Raw genomic sequence first — 22,711 nt, forward strand, 5'->3', positions numbered from 1 at the left:
TTATAATTCCCTGTTTTCTTTCTCGCTCCTTTCTTGAAAAGTGGGATAACATGAGCTACCCTCCAATCCACAGGAACTGATCCTGAATCTACAGAACTTGTGCGATTAAAAGAATCTCTCCAGGATTTTGTTATTGTACGTTGAAAATCATCCCGTATAATTTTCTGAAGGAGGGTCCTGATCCAAAACGTCACCTATCCATGTTCTCCTGAGATGCTGCCTACCCACTGAGCTACTCCAGCACTTTGTATCTTCTTTGTTAACCGGCATCTGGAAGTCCTTGTTTCTACATTTCCCTCTTATTTTTATTTCTGTATAGGTTCATTGTGGGCGAGCCACTGTCAAGAACGAAGTTTCTGTGAACAGGTAGCCATGATTGCCAGATCCCTCTGTGCAAGTCTGAACCTACTGTGATTGTGGGTTTTAGAGGCTGTTTGTAGCCATGGAACAGTAACAACTCATTCCAATTGCTGCATGTGGTGTTAATTCCATCCCACCCTTGTATGATCTTATTCCATGGCAACCCACGCAACCTTCTCCCCAAAATCCATAAACACAACTTCCCTGGCAGACCCATTGTTTCTGCCTGCTCCTGTCCCACGGAATGATTTCCACGTACCTTGAAATGATTTCCCTATGTCCAAGATACCTCACATGCCTTTTGTCTCTTCAATAACCTCCGCTTCCCAAGCCTCCACTCCTTCATCTTTACTATGGGCGTTCAGTCACTCTACACCTCCATCCCCCACCAGGAAGGCCTTAAAGCCCTCCGTTTCCAAGCCCAGCTGGAGGCTGCAGCGAATCGTCCAATCAGCAGAGAAGGTTATTGGCTGCAACCTTCCCTCCATTGATGAACTGTACACTGCAAGGGCCAGGAAGTGAGCGGGCAAGATTATCTCCGACCTCTCTCACCCTGGCCACAAACTCTTTGAATCACTTCTCTCTGGAAGGCGACTCCGGATTGTCAAAGCTGTCAGAGCCAGACATAAAAACAGTTTTTATCCATGAGTAGTTGCTCTACTCAACAGCCAAAAATCTGTAGCCTCCCTTTGATCTGGCATTTTGTTGGTTCACATGCTTGATCAATGGTGTTTTATCATTAATGTTTTATTATTATTAATGTTTAGTGTTTTCTGAGTTATTCGTAACTGTCAATGTGTGTCATGTTGTTACTTGTGGGCGGAGCACCAAGGCAAATTCCTTGTATGTGAATACTTGGCTAATAAACTTACTTACTTACTTCTTCCTCGACCGCAGAACCATCCAATTTCCCTCTACTAACACTCTACTCGACCTAGCGTAGCTGGTCTCACCCTCAACAACTTATCCTTTAACTCCTCCCACTTCCTCCAAGTCCAAGGCGTAGCTATGGGCACCTGCATGGGATCAGCTATGCCTGCCTCTTTGTAGGGTACGTTGAACAATTCCTGTTCCAGGCCTACACTGGCCCTATCCCCGAACTCTATCTCCGTTACATTGATGATTGAACGGGTGCTACCTCCTGCACCCATGCAGAACTGATGGATTTCATCAACTTCACCACCAATTTTCATCCTGCACTCAAATTTACTTGGACATCTCCGACATCTTCCTCCCCTTTCTTGATTTCACATTCTCTATCTATAGAAATAGGCTATTGACTGACGTCTATTACAAATCCACTGACTCCCACAACTATCTCGACTACACTTCTTCCCACCCTGCTTCCTGCAAAGACTCTATCCCCCTACTGATTCCCCTGTCTACACCGCAACTACACCGAAGATGAGGTGTTCCATACCAGGACATCTGAGAAATCCTCATTCTTTAGTGAACGGGGGTTCCCCTCTCCCATCATAGATGAGGCCCTCACTCATGTCTCCTCGGTACCCCACAGCTCTGCCCTTGCTCCTTCTCCCCCTAGTTGCAACAGAGACAGAGTCCCCCTAGTCCTTACCCTCCACCCCATCAGCCATCCCGTACAACACATAATCCTCTGAAATTTCCGCCACCTCCAATGGGATCCCACTACTAGCCACATTTTTCCATTTCCACCCCTTTCCGACTTCCGCAGAGACCATTCCCTCCACAACTCCCTGGTTAACTCATCCGAATCCCTCATTCTTTGTGGATATTTATGTTACATTTCGATGATATTTCCACCTCATCATAGAACTGTACAGCATGAAACCAGGCCCTTCAGCCCACCTTGTCCATTCGGCCCAAGTGGGCATCCTGCCCTACTCCTATGTGCCTGCATTTGGTTCAGAGATCAATAAGCACTTCCTATCCATTTATCTGTCCAAATGACGCACCATTTTCCTTAGCTGTTCTTGTATTATAGCTTTATACTGCTCCATGAAAACTCATGCAAAAATGTGACCACTTTGGAGTTTAGTGCAAAAATAAATGAATGTGGGTCATACAGTCATTTTAATCATTTTGGTTAAACTCTTCATTCTGTAACCTTTGATATCCTTACCAATAATAATCTATCAATCTTGTTTTAAATTTCATTTGACTCAGCATCTTCAGCATATTGAAGGAGAATCTGAACCTCACCCATTCTAGATTATATCCAAACTGCACAAACTATAACTTTAAGATTATCCCCTCTTGTTCCAAATTCCCTGATGGAGGAAATATTTCAGTCTATCCATTCCAGAATATGCGGCTTTTCTTCAAAATTCTGTCCAAGGCCAAAATAGCAAAACACAAAGTGCTGGATGAACTCAGTGGGTCAGGCATCATCCGTGGAGGAAACATCAGAACACTCCTTCTAACTCTTACAACCATTTCAGAATTGAGAAAGGTCCTGACCCAAAATGTTGTCTGTCCATTTTCCTCCACAGAAACTGACTGCCCACTGAGTTCCTCCAACACTTTCTTTATTGCTCAAAAGTACAGGCATCTGCAGTTTCTTGTGTCTCTGTCGAGCCAACATAGCTTTCCTGAACATTGATGCTCAACCTTCAAACCAGTATTCAAAGTAGGTCATCGCTTCCTCACTTCTGGCCTTCAACGCACTTGAAGTAAGTATTGCCTATTCATTGCACAAGTTTTTAATGGACCTGTTACTGTGGAAACCCAAATCCCTTTTGTGCCTTCCCTCCTACATTATGAATATCTTCTGATCTGTCTTTTTCGGATCTAACTTTACACTACTCATGATTGGATTATTATTTTGTACTTGTATTTCTTGTTTTATTTAATGTATGTTTAATTTAATTGGATATGTTTTGGATTGACCATAATTCTGTTTGTTTCCCCTCTGATCTCTCACTAAACATTCCAACGTAACCTTTGTAGAAGTCACACAAGATATTTCCTATGAAGTTCTACTATAGTTGTCGAAAACAATTAATTCTAAATATAATAATGTAATTCACATTTAACTCACCCCTGCCAGGAAACAGCGGGTTGAGTGGTCGTCTAACAGAGTTTGGCCTGTGACGAAAGGAGAAATAAATAATTGCACAGAATTCTGCAATTTAGCGATTTGGATAAACTTTATACCAGGGTCAGGACCATTACTGGTGCATTACTTACTTAAAACAGTTTTCGTCATAGATACTATTCCAGATTTTCCATGCTTCCCTGCCTTTATAACCGGTATAACGTTCAGGGTTGAGAAGCAGGTCTACGTACTCAGCATCTGGAGATTGTTCATCTGAGGGACAAGGTTGCATTTCACTCAAGGATTGGTTTTACTTTCATTATAGAACAATTCCTCTAAGCTGATTGATAGAGCAAATTCATTCAAGAGAGTTTCATTATCATTTGTACTGGCAACAGAACAAAAATATTTCTACTTGTTACAGCTTTCCAGTTCCATTAATGCAATAACACATATAAATATACCATAATCAATAATGCAACACGTTAATAATCAGTAATACTAGGTAACCATAATAGCGCAAAACTATAGTCAGTAGTGCAACCAAAGACGTAATCCTTAGTAGATTGTAGTTTCTGAGGTTAATGGTTGGTGTTCACGAGTCTGACGGTTGCTGGAAAGAAGCTGCTCTTGAACCTGGATGTCACAATTTTTAGGCACCTTCTTCCCGATGGAAGTAGTGAGATGAGAACGTGGTCATTTAATTGGAAAGGCAGGACAGTTTGACTGTACATGCCTTGAAGATATCCTATCTGAATAGCATCAATAAAAGAAGGAACTTCTTCCAGGATGAGAACAACCCAAATCCATTAATACTGTCTCAGGCAAATGTTCTCAATCCTCTCCAGCATGTGCTGGGGGAGAGTCTCTACAAAACCTCTGGGCTTTGCCAAGTCCTATGATGCCTTCGGGAGCCTATAGTGTCATCAATTTCCCATCATTCACTCCTTACCCGCCAGTGTCCACCGAGTCCACGCTGACCATCAAGCACCCGTTTACACTAGGTCTACATTACCCCCACTAGCTCATCCACTCTCTACACTGTAGCGGAAATTTACAATGACCAACCTCTTACACACAATTAATCTTTTCATTGTTTTGCAAACATCTAAATAAGTGATTGGGTGTCTAAGTGTCCATCATGGAAGGTTTTTTGTTCTAGATAATTGCACTAGAAACCCTGGTATGCATATTAAATGAATTGTACACATTTCAGGTGTAGCTATAGCACACCAATAGCTGCAATAGACTCTCCTGTGTAAATACAGAATCAGTATCAACACATATTCTAAAAATGAATATTGAAGTCTCACCATCAATTTCACAGAAGTTGTCTGTAGAATCATCATGTCTGTTCCAGTCAAGCACGGCTTGCTTTGTTTCCTCACTGAAAAGTTAAGATTGGAAAAATGTTGTTGATGGCGTGGCGTGGCGTGGTGTGGTGTGGTGTGGATTACTAGAAATCAGTTAGATGATGGAAATGGATTGATTGATTGAAATGGAAACAGGCCCTTTGGCCCACTGAGTCCACGACGACCATCAATCATCCATTCATACTAGTTCTACATTACCCCACTTTCTCATCCACTCCTAACACACTAGGGGCAATTTACAATGACCAATTAACCTACAAACCAGCACATCGTTGCAATGTGCGAGGAAACTGGAGCACACGAGGAAACCCAAGCGGTCACAAGGAGAATGTGCAAGCTGCACAAGGGCAGACCAGAAGTCAGGATCGAACCAAGGTCTCTTGTGTTGTGAGGCAGCAGCTCTACCAGAGGTGCCACTGTACTGCCCAGTAATAGTCCTAAACCTTCTGTCATGTTGGCATGGATAGTGGTGATTGTCAAATGATCTGGCCATTGGCAGCATGAGACCCAAAGGGTTTCGACCGGCAGTCCTATCTGCGGCATTGATCCTTTCAGTATCCGGCCTGGATCCAGGCAGAATTGCCAGCCAAGAGACAGAAGTGGCATTTCATCCAAAAGGGGTTGTTACCAACAACGCAAAATCTTTTGCATGACACTAAGGTAATTGGTTATGAAGGTGGATGGGGAGCCATTATGATTGAGGAGGAAGAGGGAAGCCTGAGCAAGGGAGGCCCAAGATTTCCTAACTGGGTCTTGACGAGTGCAGATTCGAGTTCTTTCTGGCAGTTGTCCTGCTGACCCTCCGCTAAACACACGATCAAACCCACAACCCATATGGAGCAGGATTGCGGGAGGTATATGTATGAACATGGATAGTACTATGGCACAGCTGGTAGAGCTGCTGGCTCACAGCACCAGAGACCCGGGTTCAATTCCGACCTAGGGGGCTATCTGTGTGAAGTTTGCACGCTCTCCCGGTGACTGCATGGGTTTCCTCTGGATGTTTGATGTTCCGGTTTCCTCCCACACCCCGAAAGACATGTAAGCTTGTAGGTTAAATGGCCTCTGCATCGCCCCTGGTGTTTACTGAGCAGATGCAAGAGTAGGATAACAATACTAGTAGGAATGGGTGATCGATGGCCGGCATGGACTTAGTGGGCTGAACGGCCTGTTTCCATGCTATATCTTTCACCCAACCAATTTACAGGGCCAATGATGCAAAACACACTGATAAATAAACCATAATCATTCATGTAGTAAATTAAGGGTCACTAACACTGGGCAACCAAAATCAGGTTGGAATTTACAGACAACAAGTCATTTGTGATATTCAAATTACCTCAAAGATTCGTTAACAGCACCAAGCTTCTCTGCCGTTTCACATTCACGATCATGGGGAGAAATGGTATTTGCATCCTTGGTATACTGGAAGGTAACAGAATTGCAGTCAATGTGGCATCATGGTATTATAGAAGGATATGGACAGGCGAGGGCAAATGGGACCAGCATAGATGCTTGCATCTCCCAGATATATCTCTCAGGTAGTTCAAAGCATTATTTAATCAGGAAATCGGGCATTGAACACCAAGGGGTAGCTGGAGTAAATCAGCGGGTCAGGCAGCATCTGTGGAGAACGTGGATAGGCAATGTTTTGGGTAAGAACCCTTCTTCAGGTGGCAACATCGCCTATCCATACTGGGGCTGAAGAAGAGTTCAAACCTGAAACATCACCTATCCATATCCTCCAGAGATGTTGCTTGACCAGCTGAATTACTCCGTGACTTGGTGTTTTGTGAAAGATACCAGCATCTGCAGTTCCTAGTGGTCTACAGGAAATGGGTCAAGCTGATACTTAGTTTGATGAGAGAAACTATGTGTAGTTCTGCTCGGCCGATTACAGGAATAATGTGGAGGCTTTGGAGATGGTACAGGGAGGTTTACCCGAATGATCACTGGATTATGGGGTATTAGCTACAGGGAGAGGTCGGATTTCAATTGTTGAACGGAGGTCTGATAGAAGTAAATAAAATGACGAGAGGCATAGAGGAGATGGACAGTCAGAACACTTTTCCCTAGGTGTAAATGTCAGAACTGGAGGGCATAGCTTTAAAGTTGTAGGAAGGAACTGCAGATGTTGGTTTAAACTGAAGATAGACACAAAATGCTGGAGTCACTCAGCAGGACAGGCAGCATCTCTGGATAGAAGGAATGGGTGACGTTCTGGGTCGAGACCCTTCTTCAGACTGAATCAGGGGCGAGGGAGATACAGAGCTAAGGAAATGTAAGGTGTGAAAATGAGTTAAAGGGGATGGAGATCAAGGAAAATGTAGAATAATTCATTGTTAGCTTGGAGAAGGTAACAACAAAGCAAACAGAGATAAAATGTAAACAAGGACTGTCACACTAGTCAGAGAACTGGGAAGGGGGGAGGGATAGAGAGAGAAGGAAGGCAATATTCATACTGGTGGGGTGTAAACTGCCCAAGCGAAATGTGGGATGTTGTTCGTCCAATTTGCACTGGGCCTGACTCTGACAATAGAGGAGGCCCAGGACAGAAAGGTCAGTGTGGGAATGGGAGGGGGAATTAAAGTGTTTCCGATCAGGTAGGTTTAGGCGGACGGACGGAGCCGAGGTGTTGAGTAAAACGATTGCCGAGCCTGCGCTTGGTCTCACCGATATAAAGGAGTCCACAACTGGAACAGGCAGAGGTTCACTTGTACCAACTCACAGTACGTAATCCTCCGGCACTTTTGCCACCTCCAACGGGGTTCCCTCCGCAACTCCCTGGTTAACTCGTCCCTTCCCACCCAAACCACCCCCTCCCCAGGTACTTTCCCCTGCAACCGCAGGAAATGCAACACCTGTCGCTATATCTACCCTCCTCGACTCCGTCCAAGGACCCCAACAGTCTTTTCAGGTGAGGCAGAGGTTCACTTGTACCTCCTCCAACCTCATCTACTGTATTCACTGTTTCACATGTGAAACTCCTCCGCTCAGTCTGCCTAAACCTACCTGATCTCCCGGTTGCTAAACACTTTAACTTCCTCTCCCATTCCCACACTGACCTTTCTATCCTCGGCCACCATTGTGAGAATGAAACCAAGCCAAAGTTGGAGGAACAACACCTCATATTTCGCTTGGGCAACTTACACCCCAGCGGTATGAACATTGACTTCTCTAACTTCAAGTTACGTTTGCCTTCCTTCCCTCTCTCTTCATCCCTCTCTTCTTCCGAGTTCTCTGACTCTTGTTTACGTTTTATCTCTGTTCACTTTGCTGTTTCTCCAGCTAACAATGATCTATTCTACATTTGCCTTCATCTCCATCCCCTTTGTCTTGTTTTCAAATGAGGAATATGGGATCAAGGGTGGAGGGAGAGGGAGAGGTTGATGGGAACCTGTACATTGAGAATATAGAAAAGGGGACGAGAAGGTAAGGAAAACTGTGGGGTTGCTGGGTACAGAATGATGAGATATTAGTGTGGTCTCTCAGGTGAAAAGGATGTAGAATGAATGTGTGAGCAGGACAAATACTAGAGAAGGAATTATTATTCTGTATAAAAATTTTACTCCAATCACATAACAGATTAATAATTCTAAGCAACACTCCACCAATCTCACAACAACAACATCATCGATTGGCTTCTATCAAATAGGGACTATGTCATCTGCGTTCTGAATACATAAGTTTGTTGTGTAAGAATTAATATATGAAAATGTCTGGGGGACCCTGCGGACTTGACATTGTGGAGCTCGACCTCGGGAGCACCAACCGCAGGAGCTTCAACCGCCCCGATCGCAGGAGCTGCGATCGCCCCAATGAGGGAGCTTCGACCACCCCGACTGTGGATGGTTTGTGTGCCCCGACCGCGGGAGAAAAGGAGGGAAGAAGATAATACGTTATTGCCTTCCATCACAATGCGCTGTGGTGGATGTTTATGTTAATTTTGTTGTTTATTGGTGCGTTTTTGGTACGACTGTATGGCAAATCAAATTCCTTGTATATTTTCACATACTTTGGCTAATACATTAATTACATTTAAACCAAATGGTGCAGTTCAAAGCCAATGGAAAATAATATAACATATAACGAGCATTATCTTGATATTTGAGATGTATTTGGATCTATAAATTATATTATTGCCCTGTTATTTATTCCTGACATTGATAATCATTGATGATAATCTAGTCATTATAATCTTGCACAAAATGCATTTCACCTCAACATCTCCATGAATCAATGGCAGTAATTAAAGAAGGGAGCTCACCCCAACTTTCTCAAGGCAATTTAGTGTGGGCAATGTGCATTTGCTTTACCAATTAATGCCCCAAATAAATAAACAAAAGTAAACTTAATCTAGTTTTAGAACAATAATCCTCAGGTAAATATAGACTTTGAATGAAAAAAGTGTTTAAAATTTTGCAGCAATTCAATAAAATAATAACACATGTTCAATGAACTTTTTGTAATTTTGTCGGCACCAGAAACATGGCAATGCTTTGTGTACTGCCTAGGTGAGGTCTGCTGTGATTTTACGGATTATATGCAAAACAAAGAATTTCACTGTGCCTTATGTGACAATAAAGTATCTTTGAATTAAATTGACAATACAGCATAAAATAAAATTGAAATTATTACAAATATCATACCTTAAAGCTTTCAGATCTAATTCCTGCTGGTACACCATTCTGCAGAAAAAATAATGCATTTTGTAACATAAATTAAAATGAAAAATGTGTCAAATGCAGATGCGTTAAGATTGTTATGCCAGGCTACAGATTGTCTATAAATTACCAAACTCCTTTTTAAATAATTACACAGGGTTCCTGATGTTATTACCCTGGTCTTTTATTTCTTCTACATTTCCTTTTTTCCTTTTTACATAATGCATATTTTTAAAAAGGTTTCAAGAGGTGATGGTCTTACTGGTTCACAAGGTTTAACAGCACAGTCCCTCAGTCCACAGTGGCTGTTATCTGTCCAGAAAGGGCAAGGCTTCTTCAAGTTGACCTTGAAATGTAAAATAAACCATTTAGTAGACCAATCTCATTAAATTATCAGAGACTTGCATATAAACTTTGCAGAAGGTACAAAATAACTTACTTTGTAATATCTGAAGTAATCATTTTTGAGAAGTTCTTGAACTTTGGGGAATAACTTCTTGTTGTTAAATTCTTCAATAGTTTCAACATCACAAGCACAGTCTTCAAGGAGTTCAGTTAACTAGAATTAAAAAGTTTAGATAAATATTGTGATGCAATTTGCAAACGATCTGAAGTACAGTCTATGCCCTGAAAATAGACTTGTTTCACTATGTGCAAGAAGGAACTGCAGATGCTGATTTACACCAAAGATAGACACAAAATGCTGGATTAACTCAGCAGGACAGCCAGCATCTTTGGACAGAAGGGTGACAATTCAGGTCGTCCCTACTTCAGTCTGAAGAAAGGTTCCAACCCGAAAATTCACCCATTCCTTCTCTCCAAAGATGCTGCCTGACCCACTCTTTTCACTTTGCTTTACCAATAAAAATCCCTCAACAATAGTCCATGGCTGACTAGAGTCAATGACAGCAGAATACTTCTGACTTCACCAAAACAGTTGCATGGTGGTGCAGCTGCTGCCTCAGTGCCAGAGATCCAGGGTCAATTTTGACCTCAAGTGCTGGGTCTGTGTGGAGTTTGAACATTCTCTGCATGACTGCTGGGTTTCCTCCGGATTCTTTGGTTTTCTCCCACATCCCAAAGAAGTGCAGGTTTGTAGGTTAATTGGCTTCTGCCAGTTGCACCCCTCCCCTCCCATATGTAGGGAGTGGATGAAAAAGTGGAATAACATGGAACTGGCGTGTACAGGAGATCGATGGTCGACATCGACTAGGTGGGCCAAAGGGCTTGTTGCCATGCTGTATCCCTAAGTAAAAGTTGTAGACATAGACAAAGTTTGCTGATTTTATGAATACACTAACCAAAAAAAGACCTGACATAATCAAGCCACACATTCATATGCTCTTATTTGTATTTCACTTTTTGTTGCTCCATCAAACTTCTGTAACCAGACTGCTGATTAGATTTGGAAATCAACATTAACATTAAATCAACATTAGTTCGACCAAGTTTGGATCAGCTTTCACAAGTTTTGAAGGGGGAATCTCATTGTCATGATTAAACTCAAACTCGTTCGCCCAGATATAGAAATCCAGAGCTTTCCCCATTGAAACACCTCTGTTCTTAAAATCCATGTTATAGAGACTTACAGCATGAAAACAGGCCCTTCAGCCCAAGTCGTCCATGTCAACCAAGATGCCCAATCTCAGCTGGTCCTATTTGTCTGATTTTCCCATATCCCCCAAAACCTTTCCTATCCATGTACCGTCCAAATATCATTAAATTATTTTTATTGCACCCTGCCTCAACTATTTCCTCTGACAGCTCATTCCATATACCTATCACACTCTATGCGAGAAGATTGCCCCACGGACTCCTTTTAAATTTTTCTACTCTCTTCCTAAAAATTCAATCAACTATCTCTGGTGGCCTCAAAGGTACCACAAAACAAGGCATCTCTTATCATTTCTCAAAGTCAACCTGCACCCACATTCTCCTAAAAACCCCATTCATCCATTCTGCCTGGTACTTTGCAAGAACAGATGTGAAGATGTGGATGTTTGAGGGGGCAATGTGAGCAGATTTAAAGGGAAGAGTGTAGACATGTAACAAAGTGAGGGAAGCATTGACAATTTCAGCTACTAGAAGGGTGGGAAATCGAATGGTGCACAGTTCAATGGGAATAAGGTTGAGAGAGCAGGAAATTGGTGCATGGGTGAGATAAGATCATGTTTGCAACCTCACTATAAAACTGAAACACCTCTCATTTGTGCAAGCCGTAAGCCTTCTACCCATACTTATCACTTTCCGAAAATGAACCAGAACATTTACAAATTTGACATCATATCTGATTTCAAGATGAGTTGTGCATGGTATATCTGCATTGTCTTTAAGACTGCCTGCACCCACACTTGTATCATGGTTATTCTGCCCTTGCCTCAACTCCTCTGCTGCTGAAACATTCGTCCGTATCTTTTAACCTCAAGATTTAACTATTGCAAATCTCATGGGCAGAAATCTGGGAGGGGGACGGGTGACGGGGGGATAGGATTGTCCCCCCCAAGTTTTGAGAGGTAGGGGACAATCCCCCACATGTTTTGTGAAACTTGTTGCAGCAAAACCGAAGCCTCTGAAGTCGAGTCGCAGCCACAACGCCACCACAGCCTCCAAAGTCAGCCAGCTCCATGATGGTAAGTCCACAGCATCTGCGACCGGAGCCCTCAAGGTCGATTCCAGTTGGAGGTCGCCAGCTCCTAGAATCTAGCATCCCGGGATTAGCTGTAGCTCCCAGGTCGGCTCGCTTGCCCCAGGTCTGACTCTAGCACCCAGGTCGCCTGCGTGCCGTGGGACTGGCTGCAGTTGCCAGGTCACGAAAACTAATTGAAATATATATACGTCTGCGGGCCGGATGATTTCGAGTTATGGGCCTACCCTACCCCTGTCGGCCTCATTGTCCCCCCCAGCTCCTAGAATCTAGCAACCCGGGATTAGCTGTAGTGCCCAGGTTGCCTGCATGCCCCGGGACTGGCTGCAGTTCCCAGGTCGCGAAAACGAATTGAAAACAAAATACGCCTGCGGGCCGGATGATTTTGGGTTACAGGCTGGCCCATGTTAGACCTCATTGTGCCCCCCCCCATGTTTTAAAAGCGATTTCCACCCCTGAGAATGCCCTCCTAGCTCACCAACACATGGCTAAAATCATTCCGGGACTCTATATCAATTTCCTGATTCATGATAGATCTTGAACAAAACACAAAGTGCTAGAGAAACTCAATGGGTCACGCAGCATCTGTAGAGAAATGGATAGCTAACATTTGCATTGGAACCCTTCTTTAGACTGATGTTAGGTCATGCTAGCCATGTGCCCGTGCCCCTGCCGGAAAAGCAATGCCTCAGTTTTAAAATTCTCATTCCAGTCGTAAAATCCTTCCTTATACTTGTCCGTCCCCTTTGAAATATCAGTGGTCCTCCAAAGGTAGCCTATGATCTTCCTTAAATCCAAATATCTCCTCAGAGATTGCACTTTCCCTTCCATGCATTTACTCCGGATGCTCCGTTTTCTTCCCACACCCCAAAGATTGGCCTCTGTAAGTTACCCTTTGTGTGTAAGCGGTGGATGAGAAAGTGGGATAGCAAAGAACCAGGGAACGAGTTGCTGTTGACTCGATGGGCAATTGGGCCTGTTTCCATGCTGTATCTCTAACATAAATGTGTAGGAAGGAAATGCAGATACTGGTTTACACTGAAGATAGTCACATAAAGCTGAACTCAGCGGGTCAGGCAGCAACTCTGGAGAAAAGGAATAGGTGGCATTTTCGGATTGAGACCCTTCTTCAGACTGAGAGTCAGGGGAGAGAGAACGGGGAAATATGAAAAGGTTGCAGAGCTAATTAATGAAAGAATATTAATGAAAAAAAATAGTTTGTTTCTTCAACATAAACTTTAATTTAGCAAACTCCTGGAATTTTCTCCCTTCATTTCTCATGTACCTCAAGATGCTCACGTAATCCTATTAGGACGTTATCAAGCGTTTGGTCATCCTCTCTAGTATCTCCCTACATGGCCATGTAGTATCAGATGCTCCTGTCAATTTACTTAAGATGTTGCAGTAAGCCAAACATGCAATAGAGATAGAGACACGAGGAACCACAGATGCTGCAATGCTGACCAAATCAAAGTGCTGGCGGAACTCAGCAGGCAGGCAGCATCTCAGGAGGGAACAGACAGTCAACATTTTGGGGTCAGGACCCTTCTTAAAAATGTTGCTGACTTTATTCCCATTCAGACTGTCTACATATATAAAGCTGTCTAAACTGAGCATGATAAAGACTTGTGTAATGGCATCACATCACTGCAGGTACAAAGCATAACTTTTACCATCAGCAGCAGGCTGCCAGGTCTTCAAGATATCCTTTGTGGTTTGATTTGATTTTTAAACAGACTGCCTTGCACAAAAAGCACTTGCAAGATTTATCAATGATAAAATAAGAGACTGGGATAAAAATGGCAAATATTTAATTTAACACAGGGAGAGCTGCATTGAATTGAATTGAATTCCTTTATTGTCATTCAGACCTTACGGTCTGAACGAAATTTTGTGCCTGCAGTCATACATACAATGATACAATAATAATAACAACAATAAACACAAATTAACATCCACCACAGTGAGTCCTCTAAACGCCTCCACACTGTGGTGGAGGCAAAAAAATCAAAGGGTTGCAGTCTCTCCCTCAGCTCCCTCTGCGCTGAGGCGATTCAACACCGGGGGTCATGGTATAAACAGTCCCGCAGCTCAGACCTACACCCCGAGAAAGGGCCGGTTCAAACAGCGGATAAAGGGGGTGTAATGGCATCAAGCCACTGCAGGCACCTCCAGTTCCACCACAGCAGCAGGCCGCCGGCCCGCGGTGAAAACCCAGACTCCTGGCACACCTCACTTGCCAGATTTCAATGATCCCAGCCAGACTGGAGCAAATGTCCCAGCCCCCGGACCAGGGATCTGTACATCTGTACTCTGTGGCACTGTCTCCCCACTGTCATCACTATGTGATGTGAATCTGATTTTTTTTTTTTATGTAAACACATGGCAGAAATGGATGGTAGGGAAAAAAGTGAAAGAGCTATTCTTCACTTGTACATATCCATTGGCTTATCACTCCATCTCCATAAGGTAGCATGGATGTGGGGAATTGACATTTGAATGTATTAATAAAAAATATAAAAACATACATATACAATCCTATGTTCAAAGGTATTAATCTTTTCTGTTCAAATCCAATTTGGAAGTTTGTCAAACAAATTCCTATCACATCACAACTGCCTAAAAAAACATTACTTTAAATTCTGAGCAGTAGTTCAAGGCAGCAATATTTTAGTTAATCACTTATATTGGCAACTTAGGGCAGATAAAGCCACCTTTCGGTGTCAAGCAAGAGGATGTTGGCCTAGCATTTGCACACCACACCTTTTGAGCTGAAGGCAAGGATACAGATAATATTTTTCTTAAATTAGAAGACTTCGAGCAATATTTGTCTATTTTGATTTCATTCATATTGAAAAAAAAATCATAATGAATCCCAGGCTATTAGGATGTTATTTTTAATCAGTTGTTTTTAAAATGCAACCCAGAAAGTTAATATACTATTGCATTGAAATTAACATCATGAACAACCTTGCTGCGATTAAACTTTAGCTTGCTAAAATATTGATATATTTTTTGCCTCAAATCACTCAGACTTCTAGACTGAAGTTGAGATTGAAAACATAAAGGTTCATTGCAGTGAGTTCCTATCACAACGTGCTATATGTGCAACAGTGCTCTCCCAAAAAACGTGGATTGGTTTGATCGAAATAACTTGTTTTTAAAAATATACAAGGGAGTTAGATGTGGCCCTTGTGGCTAAGGGGATCAGGGGGTATGGAGAGAAGGCAGGTACGGGATACTGAGTTGGATGATCAGCCATGATCATATTGAATGGCGGTGCAGGCTCGAAGGGCCGAATGGCCTACTCCTGCACCTAATTTCTATGTTTCTATACATGATTAATTGTTCCTCATAGGAAGTTACTGTAAATTCAAAGTGATTTAAGATGCGTTAAAGTGAAGGCCGCACTTGTGCAGCTTCCAAATTCAAGTTCAGATTTAATTTGGGTTTGTTGATTTAGCTGGAGATTAAACGTTGCAATTGGCTTCAGAGGACCACTATAAATCAAAGAAGACATACAGACATTGTTTCAAGGTCAAGGTTTCAAAATCAGTTTATTGTCACATGTACAAATTAAGGTACAATGAAATTTGAGTTACCGCACAGCTGTACCAAGTGAGAAACATCCAGATACACAACCACGTAAAAATTTACATAAACATCCACCACAGTGGATTCCACATTCCTCACTGTGATGGAAGGCAATAAAATTCAATCTTCTTTGCCTGACAAATCTCACCTTGGTGCACTCAGATTACGGCTGCAAGTCATGTTCTAAAACACATTTGCTCAGGTGTACGGATAGGAAAGGTTTAGAGGGAAGGTACACAAAATTGCTGGAGAAACTCAACGGGTGCAGCAGCATCTATGGAGCGAAGGCAATAGGCGACGTTTCGGGCCGAAACCCTTCTTCAGAGGAATATGGGCCAAACATGGGTAAATGGGACTAGCTTAGATGAGGCATCTTGGTCGCCATGGTCAAAAGGGCCTGTCCAAGGGCTATACATATGAAATACTTTGAGAGTTTCTGCCTCTAATTTCAGCCAATTGCCAGTCCTCTCTGGGTGTACGTTCCCCTTATTCCTTCCCAATTCTACAATTCCTACCTACTCTCTCTCGGTGGCTTATTTTGCACACCTCAATTAAATCCCCTCTCAGTCTCTTAGGTTATAAAGAAAACAACCCTTGCCTTTCCTCGCAGCAACCATTTTCTATTACCATCAAGAATCTCCACTGTAACCTCTACAGTACAATCGAATCTCCTATCATTCAGTGCCTAAAATTGAGTGCAGTACCCAAACTGCGTTCCAACTTTATATATAGCTCTAGAATAACCTCAATGCTATTGTATTCCATTGCCTCCAGTAATAAAGGAAAATGTTGCTTTGCCTTTCCAACCACCTTATCGACCTGTCCTGGCACATTTAGGATCTGTAGACATGATCACTAATCTTCCATGCTTCCAAGTAATCTCCCATGTTTCATGTATTCCTTTGCCTTTTTGATCCACCCAAAATCTGTTGCCTTGCGTTATAAGGTCACAGTTTACAGAAAAGGGGGAAGTCTTTTAGGACTGAGATGAGAAAAACATTTTTCACACAGAGAGTGGTGAATCTGTGGAACTCTCTGCCACGGAAGGTAGTTGAGGCCAGTTCATTGGCTATATTTAAGAGGGAGTTAGATGTGGCCCATGTGGCTAAAGGGATCAGGGGGTATGGAGAGAAGGCAGGTACAGGATACTGAGTTGGATGATCAGCCATGATCATATTGGAATGGTGGTGCAGGCTCGAAGGGCCGAATGGCCTACTCCTGCACCCATTTTCTATGTTTCTATATTTAGATTAAATTCTAATTGTCTCTATTTTGCTTAGTTAACTAATGCTTTGCAATGATCCAACAAGCTAATGCTTTCCACCACAATTTCAACCACATTAACAGTTTTTGTATGACCTGTGTTCTATATCAGGCTCGCTGCATTGAAGACCATATCATTGCAGTCTCTTTGGTTATGAAGAAATACAGAACTGCAGAAGTTCTAATTTAACAAAAAAATAGCCCCATAGTAACTTAGTTGTTCAGATAATGAGATGTGATCATTCTTCTGACTCAAGTCTGAAGGGTCGGTTATCCATGTTCTGCAGAGATGTTGCCTTAGTAAGGATGTAACCCGCTGAATTACTCCAGCACTTTTCTCTTTCTTTATAGTATGTTACAAGTAGCAAAGATGTGAGTATTAGACCATACTATGCATTTGGAAATTCCTCACTGGCCAATAGAGGAGTCCTGGTAATAATTTCTTATTTAAAAACAACATTCTAGTTACTGGCACCAAGATTTAAAATTAATACTCTTTGCTTTTCAAGTATACAAGGATCTTGTGCATATAATTGTGCTTATAAAACTAAGTTTAACGGTTATGGTAGCAATTCATGGAATGTTTTCATCACTAGTAATAACACCAACCAACTATTGACCTTTCCTTCCTGCTGCAGGGCCAGTGTTTGTTGGATCAGTCAAATTGGAACTCAAATTTGTGTGTTTAATTGTCATAAGTACCGACAACTGAACAATTACATTCTTACTCACTGTAGCACAACAGGCTCTTAAATGCAAATAATACACATAAATACAATAATCTAATAATACATTCAAACGATAATACTATGTAACCATTATAGTTCAAAAACATAAGCCCTTGGTGCAACCAAAGGTACAGTCCATAGAGCATCATAGTTGCTGAGGTTAGTGTTGTGCAGTGTTCAAGATCCTGATGGGTGCTGGGAAGCAGCTGTTCTTGAAAATGGTGATCATTGTTTTCAAGCTTCTTCCTAATGGTAATAGCAAGACGAGGCTAAGGCCAGAGTTGTGTGGTATTTGATGATATTGGCTGCTTTATTGAGGCAATTCCTCCTATAGATCGTTATATAAATGGTGGACAGGTCAGTAACTACGATGGACTGGACAATGTCTACCACTCTTGTTCCTGGGCGTTCGAGTTGCCGGCCAGGACGTAATGCATGGTAACCATGAGAGTTTGTCTGAAGAAGGGTTTGCCCCGAAATGTTGCCTATTTCCTTCGCTGCATAGATGCTTCTGCACCCGCTGAGTTTCTCCAGCTTTTTCGTGTACCCATGAGAGTTTACTACTTGGATCCATCGCTCACCTGGGTCTGATCATCACTCTGATTAGTCATCTTTGTTTTCTCCTCAAACATACTTAAGACAGGACCTTCCCTTAATAACCCGTGCTGACTATCCCCGAGTATCCTGTGCCTGTCATAATGAAGGGTGTTAGAATCCTTCAAAATCGTTTTCAATAATCTGAAGATCCAACAGTCTGAGTAGGGGTCTTGGCATCAAACGTCACCTATTCCTTTTCTTCAGAGATGCTGTCTGACCGGCTGTTACTCCAGTTTTTTGTGTCTATCTCCAATAATATGACCTGCACTGAAATTAGGCAGCAACGATTAGTATTGTGTACGGTTCATTCACGTTATGTAGATGTTGTGCAGATTCACGTTATCCCTTTTTTAAATGACAACAAACTGTTTACAGTACTCAAACCCTTCAACACCACTCCTGTGTCCAGCCAGGTTTGAAAAGAATAGTCAAAAGGACACAAAGTGTTCGCGTGATTCAGCGAGTCAGGCAGCATCACCGGTGAACATGAATAGGCGATGTTTCGGGTCTGGACCATACTCAATAATCACAGACTCTGCAATTTCCTCTCTTGCTTCGCCAAATATATTTCGCCCTTATTTCGTAATTTACCTACTTATCCACATGCGGTTTAAAACATGGCGTGTGTTTATTTATTTTTTGGGCTATGCCTGCAACGGCTCCACCAGCATGAATTATTAGACAAAGGCGTTGTTTCCATGCTACTTTTCCAACTCAAACATGGAAATTGAAATCGGGGATAACTTTAAATTACTACATTGTCACAGTTGCATCTGGGGCATCGAATCACATCAGATGGATGTGGCAGGCTAGATTAGCCCGTCTCACTGAGAGGCCTCGGTGTTTGGGTGGAGAGCGTGGAGTTTACAGTACAACTTCAGTATGGTGGGGGTGGTGGGGGGGGGGGGGAGGGGGGACGCTAAATGAATTTGGTTAAAGATGTCGCTATCCACGATCAGTATGTACTTTTCCTGCACTCCCCATCTAGTTACCAACAGCAACTTGACTCAATCTACAAATAACTCCCAATAAATAGTTATTTATAAAGTTATCAGTTATTATCTGCAACAAGACTCCATGTATAATTCCCAATAAATAGTGTAGGAAAGAACTGCAGATGCTGTTTGACACCGAAGATTGACACAAAATGCTGGAGTAACTCTGTGGGTCAGGCAGCGTCTCTGGAGGAAAAGAACAGTCTGAAGAAGGGTCTCGACCCGAAACGCCACCTATTATTTTTTTCTAGAGATGCTGCCTGACCCGCGGAGTTACCCCAGCATTTTTGTGGCTATCATAATAAATAGTGGTTGGAGCACTACAGGCCTTCAGGTGAGTAACAGCTTCTGGAGATTGTTTTGGCGATTTAATCATGAGGGTATCAGTCCATTCTGCTAGCGACAGGGATGAATGAAGCGGCTTGACAATCTGTAACAGCTCACACATACACTGTCACTCACACACACTCACTCTCGTATTCACACAGTCTCTCACACGCTCACACATTTACTCACACTCCTTGATCCCAGACCGGGAATAACTACACACGAAAGGCCCGTTCGCCTTTCGTTTCGAATGCAGACCGAACCGATCTCGGTCACGCCGCACAGTCTACGTGCTGCTAGCACCGCTCACGTCGCGGAAAGTGAAAGAGATCACACAAGGAAAGCAATACAGGACTCAAGCCACGGACATTTTCCAACGGTGAAGAGGTGGCCGGCCCATCAACAGATTTAACACCCAGCTTGTCTCCACAGTACAGCGCGTCTCAATGTCTGATCAAGTTCCACATAACCGGCTTAAAAAATAATCACGGTACTCTTTTACCTGATGGCAATATGTTCCAGCACCCGAAACAGTGTCCTGTGAACTCCGATGTGGAAAGGCACAGAACAACATCAAGAAGAGTGAAGTCAACATCATGAATTATTCTTGGCTTGTACGGTTAACTAAAGTGTTCGAGTCCAAATTCTACATGTAACTGCTGCGAGAAAGGGCTAAGATCTACTTGACTCATTGAAGCCGCGGCCCCGCCTTCTGGTAGGTTTCACTCCACTTCCTTGTGTGTTACACCAAACCCGCACGTCGCAGTCATTCCCAGGCCACAGGTGTCAAAGAAAGTCCATCGTGATTTACTTTGCAACAACATGACCGAATTGCCCACACTTGATCCACTTGCAAGAATGTTGTGAGGTGCCCGGTTGTGTGAATGACGGGGTAGGGGAGACAGGAAGAGGGACTTCCCTTAACCATCTGAGGACGTGTATTACGTGCGCGCCAATCTCTGGTTGCAGAAACTACACTGGAAGTGGACAAAAGGAGTTTTTAAAATATTTGATTTACACGTATTCAGTCTGTTGTGTCATGCGACGAAACCAGGATGCAAGCCGATGTAAAGCCTATTAAACACTCTGTCGTTCCCTAGGTACATTAAACTCGGTTGCAACAATTTGTTGGCATGCCTGTGACTTGGTGTGCTGACTCCTATGTAGTTAGATTAAAAGCGACCTGTTTTGGGCTCTTATCCCAGTTAAGACGTCATGGAGCTAAACAACACGGAAAGAGCCATTTGCCCCCACCAGCAAGTTGGCATATTGGGCTAGTCCCATTTGTCTGCATCTGACCCAAATGCCTCTGAACCCTTTGTATTCATAAATCTGTCCAAACCATTTAAAAAAGTTATTATTGTATCTGCTCCTATAGCTTCCTCTGGCAGCACATCCCAGATATGGACCACTCTCCAAGTGAAAAAGTTGCCCCCCGGGATTCCTCTTAAATTTCTCACCTCTTGCCACTCACCTTAGGTCTGTGCCCTCTAGCTGTAGAACAGGTTTAACAATTTGAGCTTATTGCCTTTAACAAGGCAAAACATCAAAAGGTGCTTCACAGGGTCGGTCAAATACATTTTTGGCTTGTGACATACAGGGGTATTAGGAAAGGAAAGAGATAAGATTTAACAGAAAAAGAATAAAGAAATTTGATTAAATGATCTGGCCCAAACAGCTAGAATAAAAAATGCCCAAGGTGGAGCAATATTGAAAGAAGCACGAGGTTGAGGGGTGATCTTATAGAGGGGTATAAAATCATTAGGGGAATAGATAGGATGAATCCGCAGAGCCCTTTACCCAGGGCAGTAGAATCCAGAACTAAAGGGCAATGGTTTAAGGTTAAGGGGGTGGAGATTTAATTGGAACCTGAGTGGCAACATTTTCACTCAGAGGGAGGTGGGTGTACGAATGAGCTGCCAGAGGAGGTAGTTGGCATGCAGGTAAGGCAGGTACAATAACAACATTTAAAAGACATTTGGATGGGTACAAAGATTTAGAGCGATGTACGCCAAAAACAGCAAAAAATTGCAACTAGCTTAGATGGGGCATGCTGAAATGTTTCCATACTGTAAGACTATATACATCCAGACTTCAAGAATTACATCTATAGCCATATAGCCATATCAAGGTTACAGAAATGGGATAGGTGGCAGCCATGTGGGTTTTAAAAGATTGTAAAAATCTAAGGTTTCAGAGACCAAGATCTAATATAGGCCATTTGTTCACGTGCAATTAATGAATGGGGCTTTCTGTAATGACTCTCTCGGAGGCTGGTGAAGAGAGTTTTGAAATTGGCATCTCTGGGCCCCTGAGGCACAACTGAAAATGGCTGGGCTGGGCTGAGGCAGTGGTGCAAGTGGAGAGTGTTACAGAGGTTAAGATGTCTAACCCCTGCCATTGGGAAGAAGTTATAGGAGTTTGAAAACTGTGACATCCAGGTTCAGGAACAGTTTCTTCACAACAATAATCAGACTCTTGAACACCAATTAAACTACAACCTACAAAACCTCTTGGTTACACTAGACTTCGGGCTTTTGTTTTGCACTAATTTTGGAATTTACTTTAATGTATTGAACTTTCTTTTTTCTGTTGTTATCTATGACTACTGTGTTTACTGACCTTTTATGCTACTGCAAGTAAAAATTTCATTGATCCATTTTCAGCACATATGACAATAGATCACCATCCGTTTTCTCCAGAGATGCCCTTAGTGTGGATGCAAATGTGGGATAACATAGAATCAGTTGGAATGATTGATCAATGGTCAGTGTGGACCCAGTGCACTGGAGGACCTGTTTCCATGCTGTATCTTTCAATCAACCGGAAAATAGATCTCGTCCAAATCATTGGTGTCAATGAACAACAGGAGTCCCAAGGATGATCTTTGTTGAACACCATTTTGTGCTAATCTTGAGTAATTATCCTTCACACCACATTAAATCCAAACTGGTTTTTTTCTGATTTGTAACCAGCAATTCTCAACCTTCACCTGTCCATTCCCTCCACAAATGCTGCCTGACCAGTTGAGTTTCGCCAGCACTTTGTGGTCCACCCAATATTCTAGTATATTCCAGTCCTTTGTGTCTCCTAGCCTTTAGTTTTGTAGCTCTTATTTCCAACTTTCTATCAATGCCATCCCTTTCGGTA

General features: G+C 42.7%; 1 protein-coding gene across 1 annotated transcript in view; it reads right to left on the reverse strand.

Moving 5' to 3' along the window:
• The window catches only part of ero1a (endoplasmic reticulum oxidoreductase 1 alpha), a 43,696-nt gene extending 22,522 nt beyond the window's left edge, over window positions 1–21,174 (reverse strand). Inside the window, exons 1-8 of the mRNA XM_055640421.1 lie at window positions 20,064–21,174; window positions 9,853–9,972; window positions 9,676–9,759; window positions 9,399–9,437; window positions 6,089–6,174; window positions 4,690–4,763; window positions 3,529–3,649; window positions 3,380–3,426 (exon numbers count right to left, since the gene is read on the reverse strand). Coding sequence (XP_055496396.1) covers window positions 3,380–3,426; window positions 3,529–3,649; window positions 4,690–4,763; window positions 6,089–6,174; window positions 9,399–9,437; window positions 9,676–9,759; window positions 9,853–9,972; window positions 20,064–20,159 — 667 coding nt within the window. The 5' untranslated portion in view covers window positions 20,160–21,174. The remainder of the gene's footprint in view (window positions 1–3,379; window positions 3,427–3,528; window positions 3,650–4,689; window positions 4,764–6,088; window positions 6,175–9,398; window positions 9,438–9,675; window positions 9,760–9,852; window positions 9,973–20,063) is intronic.
• Between the last annotated feature and the right edge of the window lie 1,537 nt (window positions 21,175–22,711).

The sequence above is a fragment of the Leucoraja erinacea genome, chromosome 9 (genome assembly GCF_028641065.1).
Source record: "Leucoraja erinacea ecotype New England chromosome 9, Leri_hhj_1, whole genome shotgun sequence".
In the NCBI taxonomy this organism is placed as follows: Eukaryota; Metazoa; Chordata; class Chondrichthyes; order Rajiformes; family Rajidae; genus Leucoraja; species Leucoraja erinaceus.